This window comes from Solea solea, chromosome 7, assembly GCF_958295425.1.
Source record: "Solea solea chromosome 7, fSolSol10.1, whole genome shotgun sequence".
NCBI classification, from domain to species: Eukaryota; Metazoa; Chordata; class Actinopteri; order Pleuronectiformes; family Soleidae; genus Solea; species Solea solea.
The window spans coordinates 10,744,477-10,763,232 of record NC_081140.1 but is presented as its reverse complement, the minus strand read 5'-3'; the positions used below and the strand labels follow the sequence as shown (position 1 = coordinate 10,763,232).

The window sequence follows — 18,756 nt, the reverse complement described above, 5'->3', positions numbered from 1 at the left end:
AGTTGCGGTCTTTAATGTCTTCCCACTTGTTGTTCTTATCTTCTTTAGGACAAAGATATCTCATAACATCCACGGGAGCCTTGTATATCGTGGACGTCCTGCCTGAGGATGGGCTGAACAACTATCGCTGCACCACACGCCACCGTTACACCGGAGAGACTCGTCAGAGTAACAGTGCACGTCTCATTGTGTCAGGTCAGTAAAGCTCATGCATGTGCACAGTGGCGGCTACCTCACAGTCAACCAAACAAAGTCTACACCACATAATACCTTAACAGCATCAAGTCACAACACATGAAGCATTTAAGCAAATACCAACAAACACACAGCATTCACAATTTGAATATTTTTCTAATTGGAATATTTCATCATTTCCAAAATACTTCCAAAATATTTCTTTTTAAAGAGAGTTTCTTATTCAAATGATTTGAAAAACACTTCAGACGTACTGGCTCCACACACTTCAACATAGAAACTGAATCCAAACTTCAAAAATGTTCACACAAAAAGTGAAACTTTCATCCCTCCATTCAGCTTTTTCATGACCTTCACAGATTTTTCACAGTTCCAGTTAAAAATTCATGGCATTTTCAGCCTCTTCCAGAATTTGACATTGGTGTGTCGTGCACTGCTTCAGAGCTAGAGCTCTTTTCTCTTCAACTTGCTCTGCAGTTCACACATTTCACCTTTCATACATGATTATCTAGCAGAACATGGAAAATGTCTCTACTTTCACACAGTATAACAACAAAACTACGTCATAATAATAATGATGAGTATTATGATAATAATAATAATAATAATAATAATAATAATAATAATAAGAAGAAGAAGAAGAAGAAGAAGAATACATTTATTTGTATGGCGCTTTTTATCAAAGTGCTTTACAATACAAAAAAACATACATTATAACAAAATACATAATTGTTGTGATTACTGCAAAATGCTGAATGATGTATTCAGATTTTAGATGTATTTCCAACTTCAAATCGTCATTTTGCACCAATCTTCTCATCTCCAGCAGAAGCCAGCAATCCTACTGCAGTTAGGATCTAACATAAGCATCATTATAGCTACATGATAATGTAGCAGTACTAGATTAGGGTTACATCCAGAACCAGCTGTTCAGCTTAGTCACTGGGTAAGACAAATGTCCCACAAGTAGAATTAATACTAACCAATTAAACCACATGTTAATCTTACATCATAGTGTTTTTTACAGTGTAGTCTGATGAAAGAAGATACCTTTACAAATAATGGACAGATTGACAAGAGCCAATTTGCAGTGACAGCTTCAGTTTCTTTACCACAATAAAATTATATATATATATATATATATATATATATAATATTGTAGGAATACAGACTGTGTGTCTTTTCACCCTTGCATAAAGAAATATACAGTATATACAACTGTATCTTGACCTCAATAATCAATATTGGATTATACTATCAAGTGCCTGGCAAACCTTACCACTAATTAACGCTAAAATCTCTGCTCCTTCCAGACCCGACCAATGCTGAGCCAGGCATCTTGGACGGCTTTGACCACCGAGAGGTGATGATTAATCATCGGGTGGAGCTGCCCTGTAAGGCTTCAGGCTACCCGTCGCCAAAATATCGCTGGCTGAAAGACAACAGCCCTTTGGAACCTGACAGCCGCTTCCGGCAGACGACCACTGGGTTGCTGATAGAGAGCACACAGCCCAGTGACTCTGGGATATACGTCTGTGAGGTGTGGAACAGTTATGGCAACGCAGAAGTCATGGGACGCCTGTATGTGAAACGTAAGTCTTTCAGTAAAACCGAGGTGAACCTCTGCATTTTCTGTACATCACATGCAGGGTTGATGAACCTTATTTGTTACCTCACAAATCAGGAACTCAACAGATGTTTAGTGAGTCAGTGTGAATGTCACAGCAGTCTGTGAGTTTGGAGTTTCCTCATGCTTATTAATTTGAAGCAGCTAAATTGAATCAATGTCACTTTGAGTCATTTACTTAATGCTCTCTGGAAACATTTTAAAACTCGGGAGCAGAGCTGTTGCTAACAATCATTTTTAAGTGTTGATTTATTGGCTGATGATTTGGCAGGTTATTTGGTTTATAAACTGACGCGCAGCAGTGCAGAATGTGAAAACGTGCAAACTGACATCATTCAATTGCTTGTTTTGCACAGTCAGTCCCACAACTCAGCAATATTAAGGTTACTGTCACAGAACAAGACGAGCAAATGTTGACATTTTACATACTAGAATTAGGGTTTTTTGTGATTTTTGTTGTTGCTGATGATATTATTCTGCCTCTGTTTGGTTTACGTGTACAGAAACAATGTTACATTATTTGTATGCTGCATCCTTTTTCTGAAAATGGTCAAGCAATACTATCAGACCTGACTGAGGAGGTGTTTGTGTGAATACAGTGATACTGCAGGGTTACTAGAGCAGTGTTGTTGCCTCCGTCCATCTTGACATAAAACAAATCACTTCCTTTGTGCAGTGTGGTAATGTCACCAGGCAATACAAGAACACAGCTATACTGAGAAACACAGGGAGATATAAATATGAGATGTATTTACATTTGAAAGATATGCAATACAGTTTTAATTAGTCAACAACATAGTAAATAATGGATCAGTTACAGTCGCTAATAATAATTGATCCATCATCGTTCACAGAGTGCTGAAAAGTGATTGATTGTTTACATGTTTTTGCTTTAATCCTGAGATTTGGATTAGATTAGTTTTCAGAAATGTATTCATGATAACTAATTCAAATGTAAACACTCTCCTCTAGCTTCCAGTTTCCGTATCTTGCTCTCAATCTAGCTATAAAAAAAATTAATTCACCATTAAAAACCTATCCCTCCATCCATTATGAAAACCACTGGTTGTCTTTGAGCTGATAAAAGGGAGTTTTTCTCTCTCCACTGATGCCTGGTTTGCTCATTATGTGAATTGCTGGGTTTCTCTGCTCTTGATGATGTTCAGTTCCTTGAGATAATGTATATGTTTTGATTTGGCGCTATACAGATACAATTGAATTGAATTGATACAATGGACAGGACGCCAATCCATTGCATTACCTCATGTTCACATTCACGCCCCCTGGTCTAACAGATTTCTTGTTTTTGTTTCCTCAGAGCCCTTAAAGGTGGTGGTTAGCCCTCGGAAGGTGAAAGGCAGTGTGGGTAGCAAGGTGTCTCTGTCCTGTAGCGTGAGTGGCTCAGACGAGTATGAGCTGTCATGGTACCGCAACGGAGAGATCATCTACCCAGGCAACAATGTTCGTTTCACTGGGGTCAACCGAGAGAACCTCATCATGGAGGGAATGTCAAAGAGTGACGGCGGAGCTTACCAATGCTTCGCGAGGAAGGGCAAGATGTCTGCACAGGACTTTGTGCAAGTCATCCTTGAAGGTAAAATGTCATTTGTAGGATGGAGCATGAACACAAATGCTGACCAAAAGCCACATTATGGTAGCTGTCTTATGCATAATCAATGCGTTAGCAGATGCAGGTTCAGGCCTTGCAGATCAATACTGGTTTTATGTGTTAATGGTATTCTGTTGTGACTCTCAGCTGTAGCCTCAGACTTCACAAACACGTGCCACACACTCTTGAATCCAATAGCTTACCTTGGCATTGTTGCTGAGGCAACTGTCTCCTGTGGCCAGGGAGCTGTAAAAAGAAGATATTGATAATCTATAATAATGTGAAACAGACCTAGATTATCAGAGAGAAGCAGCAGGCAGACACAAACATTTCAAAAGCCAACTGGCCTCTGTGTCTGCAAGGAAAGCTCCTGGATCTCTGTTCATGATGACAGCTACACATGCGATGTTGTATAGGACAGTGTCATAATACAGTATGATGCATTCTTGAAAACATATGTTTCCTTTTTTTTTTTTTGCTTTGGTTGAGACTTTATCATTGTTTCGCAACATTGCTTTTATAAAAAAGAAGATTCGCTGAGAGCTAATATCACCATGTAAATGCACAGCATGTAATCTTTTTTTTAAATTAAAGGCCGAATAAAATGAAACAGTCCATTATCTTGAATATAAATATGGAACTATATAGATTTGAAGATTATTGGAAAAGATTTACATAACATAAGAACACTAGCCTCGTTATTTTTAGATGTGTTGATGCAGGAATAGTACCTATTCTTTAAATACACAGTAGACCATCGTTTCATTAACCACTATGCCTCCGTCTCCTCCCCTGTCCCACCGTGTCCTCCACCACAGATGGCACGCCGAAGATCCTGTCGGCCTTCAGCGAGAAGGTGGTGAACCCAAACGAGCCTGTCTTCCTATTCTGCAATGTCAAGGGCACGCCGCCTCCCAGGTGCACCTGGTCACTGGACGATGACCCCGTCATCAAAGACAGCCACCACCACCTGGGCCACTACGAGACCCACGAGGGCCACGTGGTCAGCCAGCTCAATGTGACCCACACCCAGGTGCAGGACGGCGGGGTGTACCGGTGCGTGTGCAGCAACTCGGCCGGGGTTGTGTACCACCAGGCTCGAATAAACGTAAGAGGTGCTTGTCAAATCAGCTCCTCCAAGAACAACAATACACATACCTGTCTGTCTCTCTGTGTGTCTATGTCTCTTTTTCCCGCTGACTGTCTGGCAATTGCTAAACATGAGTGCTGGATGATGTTTGTTTGTGGAAAATGAAAGTTGCATGATTACGTTTCCTTCCATTTTAAAGAATTATGTGTCTTTAATTGCATTTACATGCTCTTTTAGGTTAAATTATTGATATTTGCTTCAATTGAGGTCCTTCTAAATAATGTATTATTTCTTTACTGAATTGCTTTCAGGTATTAGTTTGCTCACTGCAGTCTTTGTTTCCAAAATTGTTGCTCTGTATCACCTTAAGAACGATCCTGGTTTACAGCACAAAAGTAAATCTGGATATAGGTTTACAAAATGGTTTGGTTTTAAAATAACCAATACAGAAATAAATCTCTTCTAGATGCATGAATTAATTTAGCTGTGTGTAAGTGCGTGTGCATTCATGTTTGTCTGCGTTTATGTGTTTCCTCAGCAGTAAATTAAAATATTCACAATCAGATGTTAGAGCAATAAATGTCATGTGGGTGACCAGCAAGAGCCGACTTCTAAGTACGAGTGGGACTGTGTAATTTAAACATTCACTTTCATATTGTTAGCACCTTTTAATCAGCTTCACATTTTTACCTCCTTCTTCTAAAGCTCTTAAGTTAAACAAAAACTGCAGTTTCTTAACATAACGAATATAATGTAATGATATGTTCTCACTTTAACTGGCGGCTGACCTCACTCTGTTTAGATCTGATAATATATTTTGAAAATTCATAGTCTAAAAAAAATCTGCACTGCACAATTCATACTTGTGATTTGATGTCAACACCACTATCCATGAAAATGTTTTGGTATAGGTTCCTTTCTCATTCTCTGTCACCTTTTAGGCCGTGCCAGCATTCGTCCAATGAAAAACATCACAGCGATTGCTGGAAGGGATGCCTTTATTCACTGTCGTGTGATTGGTTACCCGTACTACTCCATAAAGTGGTACAAAAACTCTGCACTGCTCCCATTCAACCACCGGCAGCGGGCATTTGAAAACAACGGCACGCTAAAGCTGACCAATGTGCAACAAGTGGACGCTGGCGAGTACAACTGCAAAGTGATGGTCCAGCCCAACAAGATGGACTCTCAAAGTGTCCACCTGCGGGTGAGAGGTAAGCTGCATCGATTTGTGTGGAAATTATTAAATAGATATGAGGTTTGACCTTGAGAAGTCATTGTCGAACATTTAGGTTCCATGGCATCTATTGCAAAAATATGTAAAAAAAACAGTTGCTTATAAAGCTTTTTGCTCGCTTCAGTTTTAATCTGTTCATCTTAAAACAGATGATGGTGCACAGATTAGGTGTGTTATATTGATTAATAATGCTGTGCTGTAATGTTGTCAACTCAGATTTTTTGGGTTAATTAAAATTTTATATATTATAAGGTCTTTTTTTTAATTATTTTTTAAAAACCACCCTCTGCTCCCTTTCACCTATAAGCCTGCAGTTTTCAAACTGGTTAGTGTAGCGTAGTATAAAAGCCAGACACTTGGGGAAATGGCTCATTATGTCTGGCCAAGTAGTCTGGCACATGTCCCTAATAAAACAACAAATTGTCATTTTAACTAAGATGTAATATTTATTGAGTGGGTTCTTTTAATTTTATATGGTGTTGTTAATGTCTTCTAGTCTCTAGGGATGAGTGCCAACCTTGAGCTGGGCCAAAATGGGCCATGAAAACCCATAGGATGCAGGCCTAGTGTGTTGTGTTTTGCTTTATTTTGTTTTACCCTCCTAGAAATGTCAACATGTTCCATCACAAGGGAATTTAAATTAATTTACATGTACCAAACTAAAACCAATCTCTGGATCACACTGGACATTGACTGCAAGCTTGCACACATAGTACTCGATATGACCACATTGTCTCCAGAAAACAGGCTCACGGCTTGCATTTATGATGGGTTTCATATTGAATTCTGTTTTTATGTATTTTTATATAGATTATGTCTATATATGTGGTCTTTGAGTAAAAAGGTTGGAAACTAATGTGCTTATAGCTAACAGAGACAGTCATAATGATTCTTTAGTAAGAAGCAAATCAATTTCCCAAAATGTTAAACTTTTGCTTTAAACTGTCACTTCTTTAACCTTTCTGTTGATTCATCTTTCTGATGGTGAGGAAAACTCTACTTGAAAGCTCTTGATTCCAAAATCACACATTAATATAGCAAAATAAGATATAATGTTTAGAACAGAACATCAGGTACTGTAAGACAGTGGTCTCACTGAAAAACCCCTATGTTACAGTATAATTTGGACACATTCATTCAGAAATACAGACATGTATCGGAATTGAAACACAACCTATGCTGTTTTCTCCTGATCTGTTACGTTTTTCTCTATGTACTTTTTATTTCATCTATCTGCATAGGGAGAACAGATGTAAATTAGCCAGTGGCTATAATCTGGCATATTTACATGCCCATTAACGTGCAATGTCCCTATTTGAATAAATAAGTAAATACACTTAACTAGACCTCACTAGACGGGCATTAAATGAATCTTATAAAGACTGTTTCAGAGATAGTTAAGCGCTGAGTGATGATCGCCACTGAAAAATACAACCTGTAATAGATAATAGAAAAAGGGCCTTCCCATTATGCCCTATTTCCCCGCCTCTGTACAGTATGTTAAGTTGTTGTCATTATATTACACTGTCCGTGGAGCAAAGAAGGCAGAGGGTGGTGGAGGAAGAGAGTAAGAAGTGAAAGAGAGTGATGATATAAAGCAATACTACCCAGTGGTGCTATAGCAAGCGAGTGCATTTGTTAATTTACTCTGCTCATGCTTAAAATGCGGAAGCGTCTTTGGGGATCCCTGGAGTCCATTATCTCTACTTTGTTGTGAATTAAATAAGCTGCTAAAGTGCTGCTTATTTCACAGTTATTTGAACTCAGTGGACACTCAAACACACATGACTTGTGTGATGGCGGGAGATTTACCAGAGAATAGAACACAGGCAATTTGATTACATCTTAATCTAGAACTGTGTGATTAAATTGTATTTTTGCAGCCAAATTGACTTTGAGCACCGTTTTTTTTATTTTTTCTGAGTACAAGCTATTGCTGCAATCAAGGTTTTGGATCATTGGGTAAAATGGTTCATTAAAGCCACTCGCCTGATTTGTAAGCACTTTTAGAAGGGTAGTAAATAAATACACTGCTTGACAGATAGGAAACATACAGGTACATTTATTTAGATTGACTTACTTTGAGAAGAATCACTCCAGGATTCAAATAAATAAATGTTCTTCATTATTCTGCAGACAGACTGGGGTAAAACACAGCCCCTGTCTTTTTGCAGAACAATAAAAAATATGCACCAAACCAATGAAAATGGGCCAGTGAGGGAAAGAAATTAAACGTTTGGTTAGATCATATTAGACTGATCATATTTATCAACACTGTGAGACACGGCGTGTTTGACACTTTGTCAATATCTTCTTGATACAATTATGGATCTTGATGTAAAAAGAATCTGACATATTTATATTGGTGCGATCTTTTATTGCAGATCAAGATAATAATAATATTTTGTGAGATGGACATGTACTGTGGATCTGTGGGAAATGAATGTGAGGCCTTGAGGCCACTGAGTGTCTTTCTAGTTTTGGTCCTTGTGCATTTTAAGCTCCATTTTCTAAAAGGACAAACTGTTCCAGTCTGAGAGTGATGGGGGAGCTACTCCAGAATCCTTAGCTATTCATGTCTCCTATATTCCTTCAGTGACCGCATAAAAGCGATGGTTAGAATATTGTGGGATTACTAAAAAAAAAAAAAAAAGGGAGCTGGTACCAATCTATGGCTTGAATCACATGCCATCCTTTTGTCTCTTTTCTCCCTTCCCTCCCTTCCCTGCAGTCCCTCCGTACATCCAGCCATTTGAGTTCCAGCGTTTTACCATCGGTCAACGTGTCTTCATCCCCTGCGTGGTCATGTCAGGCGACCGGCCACTAGACATCACGTGGCAAAAAGATGGACGGCCAATCCCCATCAGTCTGGGTGTGACTGTGGACAACATTGACTTCACAAGCTCTCTGCGAATCTCCAACTTGACGCCTGACCATAATGGCAATTACACCTGCATTGCTCGCAACGAGGCTGCTGTTGTGGAACACCAGAGTCAGCTCATTGTCAGAGGTGAGGAGGCAAAAGACTATAGTAAACACATAACCCCAGTGCCGCTGACTTCGATAACTGATTCCCTCTGTCTTGCTATAAAGGCCAAATGTGTTAGTGTTGTGTTTGATTAGTTCTTTCTAACATGTGTGATCTATATCAGAGACATCCTTAATGTTACTGTTAACCTCAGCTTGTGTCTGTGTTTGTGTCTATGCACAGTTCCTCCTCAGTTTGTGGTTCAGCCTGAGGATCAAGACGGGATCTATGGGAAAACTGTGACTCTCAACTGCTCCGCTGAAGGGTACCCACCTCCCACCATTGTATGGGAGCACTCAAAAGGTACATTAAGCACAAATGACTCTCTGCCATTGGGAGTTCAGTCTTTTTTTATTGCTAAATGAACACTGCTCACCTAAAGGAGACATACAGGATAAGTCACTGCACGAATGACCATGTAGAGTAATGCAATAGATAACAATAACAGCCGGTCTCTGTTTTAGGACATTGCGATAATCTCAATGATATTTCTGGACTATATTAAACTGCAGTGATTTTTGGTTGTAGTCTATAGCTTTTGCTGTGATTTCCATTTTCTTATCTTAAAAAGTCATGTTGTCAAAAAATGCACAAGCAGAAGAAAATTGCATTTATGTTACACGACAAAATGATGAAATATGAAACAAACGTGGCTTACATTAAAAGTCAGATCTTTTTGCCAGCTCCAACACAAAACTGTGTATCACTAACAGGCCTTCAAAATGCTGAAGCTGTATATCTTATACATGTAGCAGCTGTGTGCGTAGGTGTGTCACACACACACACACACACACAGATCTGCACTGAAAACATGACGGTGATATTCAGAGTTTCCTCTTGATTCTTTATGTGACAATTTGGCAGTGACCCATAATCCATAAATAGGGTAAGGTGTCAAAAAAAACAACAGAGAGACAGACAGGCAGGATGGCAGCAGGTGAGTTCAGCCACTTGAACAGGGTGAATGAAGAGGGGCCCCAGGTGTTTGCTCCATCATCCATATAACCACCGATGAAAGCTTTGCCAACAGAAGGACAACAATCACGGAGGAGTGGGAGTGGACCATGTGTGCGTATGTGTGTGTGTGTGTGTGTGTGTGTGTGCGTCCATGTGCACCAGGCCCCATGATCAAAGGAATGGAATATTCTTTGATGGATGTTTGTGTGTATGTGTGTGTGTGTGTGTGTGTGTGTGTGGTCCAGGTATCACTCATGTTGTGGGGACCTAAATCTGTTTACACATGATGAGGACTTATCTTCCTTATGGGGACAAAAAATCAACTCCCTATAGATGAAGACATGTTGTATGGTGAGGATGAGGGTTAGGGTTAGGCCAGTATTACTTATGTGTGTGTGTGTGTTCTTGCATATGTTGTTAAATCGGGAGGTATTAGCCAGAGCCAAAATGGAACTGAAAATCACTGTAAAATACTGTTGTAAGCCAGAGGGCAGTCTGGCATGCTTTTACTGTAGCAGAAGTAGCTATGAGCCAGGTGAGTGTCACCGGGAGATATAGAACAGTAAGTAAAGGTCAACTGCTATTAGCAAAACGACTAGCACTATTTGGATATGCAAAATCCATAATTCAAGGAGGACACATCACCCTCCCCCTCTCCGCCAGAGAGGGGGGAGGGAACAAAGTCACCACTTGACCCATCGTTCGCCACGGCCACTTGACTGCATTTTAATTAAAAAGCAAAAACCCACAGGTCACTAAGTGGTCTAATCTTAAACATTAAATATATAGATAATAATTACACAGAGGCAGCAGGACACATTATCTCATTTCAGTGACGCTTTAGTGGTTATTTTTGTAATTTTGAAATTGTGAAATACACACATTTATGATGAGTCTGTCCTGGACTGAATTACATCACAATTTGTTTTAAATCCATTAATGTTCTTTTGGATTTTTTAAATTTAAATCATTTAAATCAAATGCTAAGAGTAAGTCCAGAGAGGTGAGAGTAAGAAAAAAACCCTCATCGAGCTACATAAACATCTTTGAAGCTCAGTGGCTGGGCCTGGTGCTGAAGGCCAGCAGCCACGATTGGCCTTTCTATCCCCTGTCTGTGTGTTGAAACTCTGCACCAATCTGCTGTTTTGAAACATGAGCATGTCTCTTCCGACTGCATCATCATTACCAGTGGTCTGCGCTGCTTCCCTCTGCTCAGCAGCTGTTTGGGGCGGTTTAAGGATTTAGGCTCAGTATTAAGAAATGTGTTTACAAGATTCCCTAAATCTGACAGGCTTTGTCATCAAATCTGTAAACACAGGCACATGGTCACACACGCATGTACACACACAGAAAAAAAAAACGGAAGGAAAAACACGGAGGTGCATCGTCGCAGTGCAGAACCCCTAGTGTGTCTAGTGCTGGTTTAGACACATCTGATTTGAAATACATCTCAAAACACCTCCAAATGCCTACGTAAAGAAATATCCAAAAATACTCTCTGTCTGAACAAGACTTAATTGATAAATTCCTCCTTATTTAAAATGGTTTTGCTTTGTTGATATGTTCTCTTCCTGCTGCCATCAGGTGCGGGTGTCCCCCAGTTTCAGCCCATCCTTCTGAACAGCGGCTCTCGTATCCAGCTGCTGAGCAACGGTTCACTGCTCATCAAACACGTGCTGGAGGACGACAGTGGCTTCTACCTGTGTAAGGTCAGCAACGACGTGGGAGCTGATGTCAGCAAGTCCATGTACCTCACCGTCAAAAGTAAGAGCCTGCCTCAATAACAGTTGATGGGCAGTAATCAATAAAGTGTGTGTGTGTGTGTGTGTGTGTGTGTGTGTGTGTGTGTGTGTGTGTGTGTGTGTGTGTGTATGTTGGTGCAGCAACCAGGAGCTGGAATCTCAGTTAAAGATAGTTAACGATAAGTGGAAGGGAGGCGATGCAAATCAGCAATATCAATGGACAAGCTGTACAAATGATGAACACACTGATCTGAGAATCCCAGATCCTGATTACACTTCATTCAAAGCAAGCAATTACATACTAAAGAGGCTAAGCTAAGCATTATAAAGATCTTGATCCTCACTCGACACAAGGTAACATTTGAAAACAGATTAACTTCCAAAAGATTATGAGGAGACGACAATCAAACCTTTTAGTGCATCCGTTAAAATATTTAAGTCAAATGCAACATTTAAGGACCAGATGTTATTGAGTAAGTGTGCAGGCAGACAGCTGTCCCTAAGCATGTTTCTCTTTACATGCATGCGTGCACTTCTTATTGCCGCGTTCAGCGTCCCTGATCACTTGTCTCCTGCCTCCTGTTAGTGTTAGCATGTAGTTCCAATAGTGCAAAAAAAGTGGTTCCTCATTTCCGTTGTGCTTAGACACAAGTGAGGCTTATTTTCCCTTCACTACGGTTATTAAACAGGAGCATGACGAGGGCCACTGATGGACAGTCCTGTCTTTGCTGTGCAACTCGTGAATAATAAAACATCCCAGTGTATGTAAAATTACAACATATAAAGAAACATGAATAGAGATGCTTTGCACACACATTGAAATTCAGTGTGATTGAGTAAAACAGTTGAGGGTGGACCTTCTAAAAAGTTCATCATATAAATTCATTTAAAGGTTCAATTAAGATTGTGGAGCATACAAGGCTGAGAGACGTCACTGTGTGCAACTGTCAGTGCGGCCGAACATGCGTCCCGTGTGTTCAGTTTACTGACCGTAGCACCCACTGAGTTGCTGCTACACAGCATGTGCAAACACTGGCTTTTGTCCATGACATGGTGCTGCTGCTGCTGCTGTATATACTGGACTCCATTATATCAGTAAGAGTCTTTCAGAGTCACTAAGATGGTCTACCATAAACAAGTTAGAGTGAGATGATATAGATCAGTAATCCAATCAGCACTGAACAGTGCAGCTCATTCTCCCCCCACTTCACAGTGTGTGGGTGTGTGTGTGCGTATATGTATATATATATATATATATATATATATATATATATATATATATATATATATATATATATATATATATATATATATACGCACACACACACACAGAGTCATGCATTTTATCTGGACACTGACTCCATGTTGTAACAGCTGAATGGAATCACTCCAAAACACATTTTTGTTTTGGTTAATTTTGTACTTGTTTTGTTTGCAAACACTAACTACTACGCCATAAATCATATGTCTGAGATATGGATCAGATTTATGAGTGTGCTTGTGTTAGTGATTCCCTGTGAAGTCCCTGTGAAGTCACAAAAAGAAAAACGTGTTACTATCCAGCCAGTATGATATTTCTGTATCCTATCCTACATCATGCGTCATTTAATTATGCGGCGCACTAATGAAGACTGTGGCTCTAACATGATGCTACAGTAGAGATATCCACATCAAATGTGGGGACAGTGCTATTTTTACACTTTGTCCATTTACGTCATGAATGATGTGTCTGACTGGGTCATTTAAAACCTCTCTGTCACTGATTGAGTTGACATGTCATCTTCACAGCTAGAATAATTCATATTGCAGGAAACAGCTGTTATCTGGGCCTCTGATCACACTCTGTGCTGTTTGTCTCCTTCCTCTGTGCTGTCATTGGCTGCTCAGCCATTACACGCAGGCCCAGATGCATGAGTGTCACTCATCAACAGATATAACATTTCATTCTCTTTAAACCCCTCAACTATACTCATACACTCAAGATGTCTTCTGTAAAAGTGTACTTACTCGCATGAGCGCTTTGAAAAAGGGAACCATTACTGTGCTCAGCGTCTCCAACACCATCATGCTCATAGTGTGTGTGTGTGTGTGTGTGTGTGTGTCTGCGGTGCACGTGTGCACACATAATGCGCAAACTCTTGAGTGCATTTCTGCCTCATTTAAATCCATCAATACTTCAATTAGAAGCTGTTGAAGTGGCTCAAGAAAAGCCCAGACGGCACGTTTTGCTGCTTTATTTGCACTCTCTGGTTGTCTCTGCCCTGCATTTCCAGCAATGAGAGAAAGATTAAAAACAATTAATGAATTAGTTGTTTCATTGCATAACATTGGTCATATGCTGGCAGCATTGTGTGCCCTCAGACTCGCTTGATGCCCATTGCAAAACAGAGCATTTTTCTTACCATATAAAAACTGAACCACAAACATATATAAAAAAATAATAACTTGTATTGAATCACGGTGTGTATATCAAGTTGCATCTTGAGGTGAAGATACATAAACCAACCAACTGAAGACGTTCTGCAAAACAACATGGCAGTAAAACACGGTCAATTTCATGAATTTAACAAAGACATAGCAGTTCCTAATGATAATAAATTAATAAACACATCATTTGAATTATTGTTTTCAGTTTCTGTCGATTGATCCCACTGAGGCTCCACATAGTGGACCTTTTAAGATGCCAATCAGAGACGCTGTATTTAGAGTTAGATCAATTAGTCATTTATAATTCATTGATAGTACAATTCTGAAAGACATTTTGAAATGGTAAATCATCTAACATCAGAAAACTACAGAATGTACTGAATGACATACACACATTTAGCCACAACTCATGTGTTACCTCCTTTGCCCAGTCTGAAGCTCAGTTTCCACAATTAATCCAGCAGCTCTTCTTCCATCAGTGAGTGTGTACACCACTTTACTGTAAAGGAATTGTGTTTAACTTAAGTTAAACCTAACATTTCCTGTATAAAACGGCTGTTTTATAAGCCACTGTTGGTGCAACATTTAGCCTGTATTTCCTGTGTGAAGAAATACAAATGACGCCATCTCCTCACTGTTGAGTGACAGAAAAGTCCACCTCTTTGTCTTTCTTGCTCTAGACCTCACTCCCTCGTTTCCTGCACCTTGCTGTCTTTGTTCCTTCCCTTCCCTCCTTCCCTTCCCCTCCCTGCCCCCCAGCTTTCATTTTATCCCTTGTCGCCCCTCTTCTTACTCACACTTTCTCCTCTACCCGCCCGTGTTTTATTACCAGGCCCCTGTAATATCACTGGATATTAAAAAATATACATCAACCAAGCAATTATGGGCTATCAAAAAGAATAGGTTTTGCCCGGGGCCTTGCGAGCGCTGCATGGTAGATGCATAGAGATTAGATAAGGAGGAAGCAGGCAAATAGTCTCACCTCAGCTCCGGCCACTGATGCACTGGTGAGGATTTTAGAACATTGTAGATACTGCAGTATGTGTCACACATCTCATTCAAATGGGACCACACGTACACAAACACACACATGTAGTTTGAAAACTCTCCAGATTCACATAGATGTATTGGTTTAAACTATATTCACATACACAAATAAACTGGGTTCACACCTGGGTGCACACACCTACACCGATGAGCACACGCTCATGCATAAACACACAAGTTCATACAGAGGCAGTTATGAACACACAGACACCCACAGACTTCTGTCATTGTGCGCCCTTCCTTTCTTTCAATTAGCTCGCACAAGCTTTGTCGGTGTTAACGCGCAGTGCCAAGGCCTCCGATTTAAACGGAGAAAATAGCCGCTGTTAAGGAGCAATAACATTTAGAGAAGGGGCTGAGGAGACTCTTTTAATAGGACTCACTTAAAATTCATAGTTGCTATGCAAAATAAATCAGCGATTTCCTGTGCGGGGGCAGTGGGAAAAGGGATGATGGTGTGGGGAGCAGGGGAGAGGGATGGGCTGCAAGTGAATAAGAAATGAGCTTTAAACGTCGGCAGTCCCAAGTCTGACACATTCCATCATGTCGGTGGTGGATGGGGGCATGCAATGCAAGTGCACACGTGCATACACACGCACACACACACACACACACACACACACACACACACACACACACATTCTTGTACAGCAACCTTAGTGAGGACACTTTTAGACATAATGCATTCCCTTACCCCTTACCTTAACTATCACAATAACATGCCTACTTTATAAAGCTTAACCTAACCCTAACTTAAACCCAAGTCTAGCCCTAACCCTAAAGCCAAGCTTTAACCCACAGAAAGTCTTTTAAATTTGTGGGAGCCCCACAAGGTCAACATGTCCTCACAAAGACAGGTTTAATAAAAATGTGTCCTCGCAGCCTACTACAGACGTGTACACACATGTGCACACAAAGGCATGCATGTAAAAAAGGAAATGTACTGTAATGAGAAAGAATGAGTGTGCTTGTTAACTTGCTTGATTTCAATTTGCTGCACACTGATAAAGTGACATGGCCTATATATTTTGTCAGATGTTAGTTATTCACATAATTATCACTTAAAAAAAAGTCATAGTTGAATTAATTTTACATGACATTATTTGTTCAAATATATTACATATATAACAAGTGAGTCTGCGTTCAGTTGTCCTTTGTCTTTTTTGGCGAAGAACCCTGAAATGTTTCCACACTGTGCTTTTTAGATGCTCTGCTGTCGTGATTGTCTGCTACTGACTCAGGAGGACAGTTTAGCTTGCCTGTGTCTTCCATGTTCACAACAAAACCACACAGCCTCACTGACTCGTTCTTCTGATGAAGTCAAATGCTTTTCTAGGGTCTGAATTTGAATTAATTTAACAGCCTGAGGAGAAACACATTCACTACATGTATGTAGCATTTCAGCATTCCATAGATGACTGTTTTATCAGGACATGGTGCAGGAATGAAAAATCCCTCTGACTAATATTCTGTCTTCTTAAGTTCTTATCTACCACCACCATGAGGTTGACAATTCTGGTTTCAAGCAACAACTGTCGGATGAGTTCAGATTGAATTTTTGCGCACATGTGCATGTTCCCTTTAGGATAAATTATAATCTAACTGAAAGTGTGTCCTCATAGAGCTGCTGTGGCTGTAGGCTCTTGGTATTTCTAAACATCAGATCTCCATGCAAATGTGTACAATACATATGTAAATGTTTCAGTTAACTATGTACTAGTGAAATAATAAATAATCAAAATGTAAGTTTTTTTTCACTAGACAAAATGCGACTTTACACACCAGGGCAATGCACAGACAAGTACAGTGTGTAATAACTGATAAATGCAAGTACTTGATTTTAATTTGTGTAATTGACTCGTGATTGTCTAACCTCCCTGGTACTCAAATCATTCCAGAGTGGCATCATTTGGAGGCATAAACAAATTATTCCAAAGTAATCTAGATATTGTTTGACCCAGTGGGATGCTGTGTGTGCGTGTGTGTGCGTGTGTGTGCGTGTGTGTGCGTGTGCGTGCGCGTGCGTGTGTGTGTGTGGTCTGTATGTTAGGGTTAGTGTGTGCATGCACATGCATATTTTTTAAACATTTGTGTGTCATTGCTTTTGCTTTCCTTTACATATGTTTGTGCATGACTGTTTTTTTGTCTTGTCACTGTTTCTACAGTGTATATATATATATATATGTATATGTGTGTATACATTTGCATTTGGTGTGTGTTGTCCTTTTTTTGAGCATTGCTGTATGTGTTGGAATGTGAGTGTGTCTGTGACACAACAGCAAGGCCAGCGGACTTGTCTGCTGTGTAGGAATAATCAAAGTACTCTCTCCTTCTCCTTCTCTCTCTCTCTTTCTTTCTCTTTCTCTCCCTCTCATCATTAAATCATCACTGTCCTGGTGGGAGCCTGAGGAGGGAGATGGAGTGAGAGAACAAGGGAGCGAAGGGGGGGGCAGGGTGGGTGTGTGTGTGTGGGGGGGGGATCATAGTTAGCGCTGCAGGGGAACATGCTCTCTCTATCTCCTCCATCGTGTAGTGTGGCTGAGATGTGTCATGAGCACAAGTCTTCTCTGCTCTCTGTGCTCGCCCACTTAGCTCTCCCAGACACAGCCACTCTCACGCACACACACTTTCATACATATGCAGTTGAAGTAAAACACGTCCGCGCAGACACGTTACTCAGAGTGTAGAGACATTCGCACAGTAACTCCGACTCACACACTGCATCTTTTTTGGAAGAGAAGACCTTCATCCGCTGCTGCTGCTGCACCGCTACCTGCCAAATGTAGCTGCCACTACTGTCTTTTCCACTGACACAGTTATTCACTACAGATACTGGAAACATTCTACTGCACATACTGCATCGCAATTTCAAAAAAACCTGGTGGAATGTAAATAAAGGTAATCCAATTACCCATTTGACAGAAACATAACACTTTAAAGCCGCTCTCATCACTGCATCTGATCATTTTTGGTGTCACGAGACACATGAGTCATAGTGAATTTACGGAGTCACCTGAGCTCAGCTCTGCAGTTTTTCTTTTTTTCTTTTTTTCTTTTTCCTGCTCTGGTTCTCCTTCATTGTATAATTCCCAGCTGCTCTAAAATCTCAATGCATCAGAAGACAGACAAAAAGAAAAAAGGGATGTTCACTATGTTTTTACATTTACAAAAAGCTACAGGATAAATGATAATGAACATTATTTTAGTTGAGCCATAAATTCATTTTATTTTTTCCTAGCTGTTGCAACTAGTTACATTCTTATTGAACACATTAGACTATTATAGTCGTCACTCTAATTTCAGTAGACTATTTTGGCTGCTACTATTTTTGTACATTATTGCTGCACAATGATGAATATTGTCCTGCACACAATAAAATACCAAACCAAAGTTTTGGTACAGGTGCATTTCTTGCGTGGAGCATTGAATAGATGCCCGTGATCATTTGCTTATACAAGTCTCCTTGAACCTTGACTTTCTTTAATTAGATCAGATTTTTAAACCGTCACATAACTGGAAGCAACCACGTCAATTAAATACTTTTACCTTCATTATATTGTCTGTAATCATAATTGATTGCCTTTGTACTGTCCATACTGATACAGATTAGCACATGGATTCATTCTGCTCAGAACTGCAGAAGTTAATATGGTATAATCCAATTTGGGAGCTTCACACTTAAAAGATCATTACACCGTGAGTAGCACCTGAGAGCCTGTGTGTATGTCATAATCAGAAGATGGATTCAAGTAGAGAGGAAAGGACAGAATGAAGTGTGAGTGTGTTGAGGATGAGCA

General features: G+C 40.0%; 1 protein-coding gene across 4 annotated transcripts in view; it reads left to right on the top strand.

Annotated features, from left to right (window-relative positions):
• The window catches only part of dscamb (Down syndrome cell adhesion molecule b), a 106,769-nt gene that overhangs the window by 69,065 nt on the left and 18,948 nt on the right, over positions 1-18,756 (top strand). For all 4 annotated transcript variants that reach the window (XM_058634114.1, XM_058634112.1, XM_058634113.1 and 1 more), the window contains exons 4-11: positions 49-195; positions 1,509-1,787; positions 3,141-3,416; positions 4,250-4,546; positions 5,463-5,735; positions 8,490-8,768; positions 8,970-9,089; positions 11,328-11,507. In XM_058634114.1, coding sequence (XP_058490097.1) covers positions 49-195; positions 1,509-1,787; positions 3,141-3,416; positions 4,250-4,546; positions 5,463-5,735; positions 8,490-8,768; positions 8,970-9,089; positions 11,328-11,507 — 1,851 coding nt within the window. The remainder of the gene's footprint in view (positions 1-48; positions 196-1,508; positions 1,788-3,140; positions 3,417-4,249; positions 4,547-5,462; positions 5,736-8,489; positions 8,769-8,969; positions 9,090-11,327; positions 11,508-18,756) is intronic.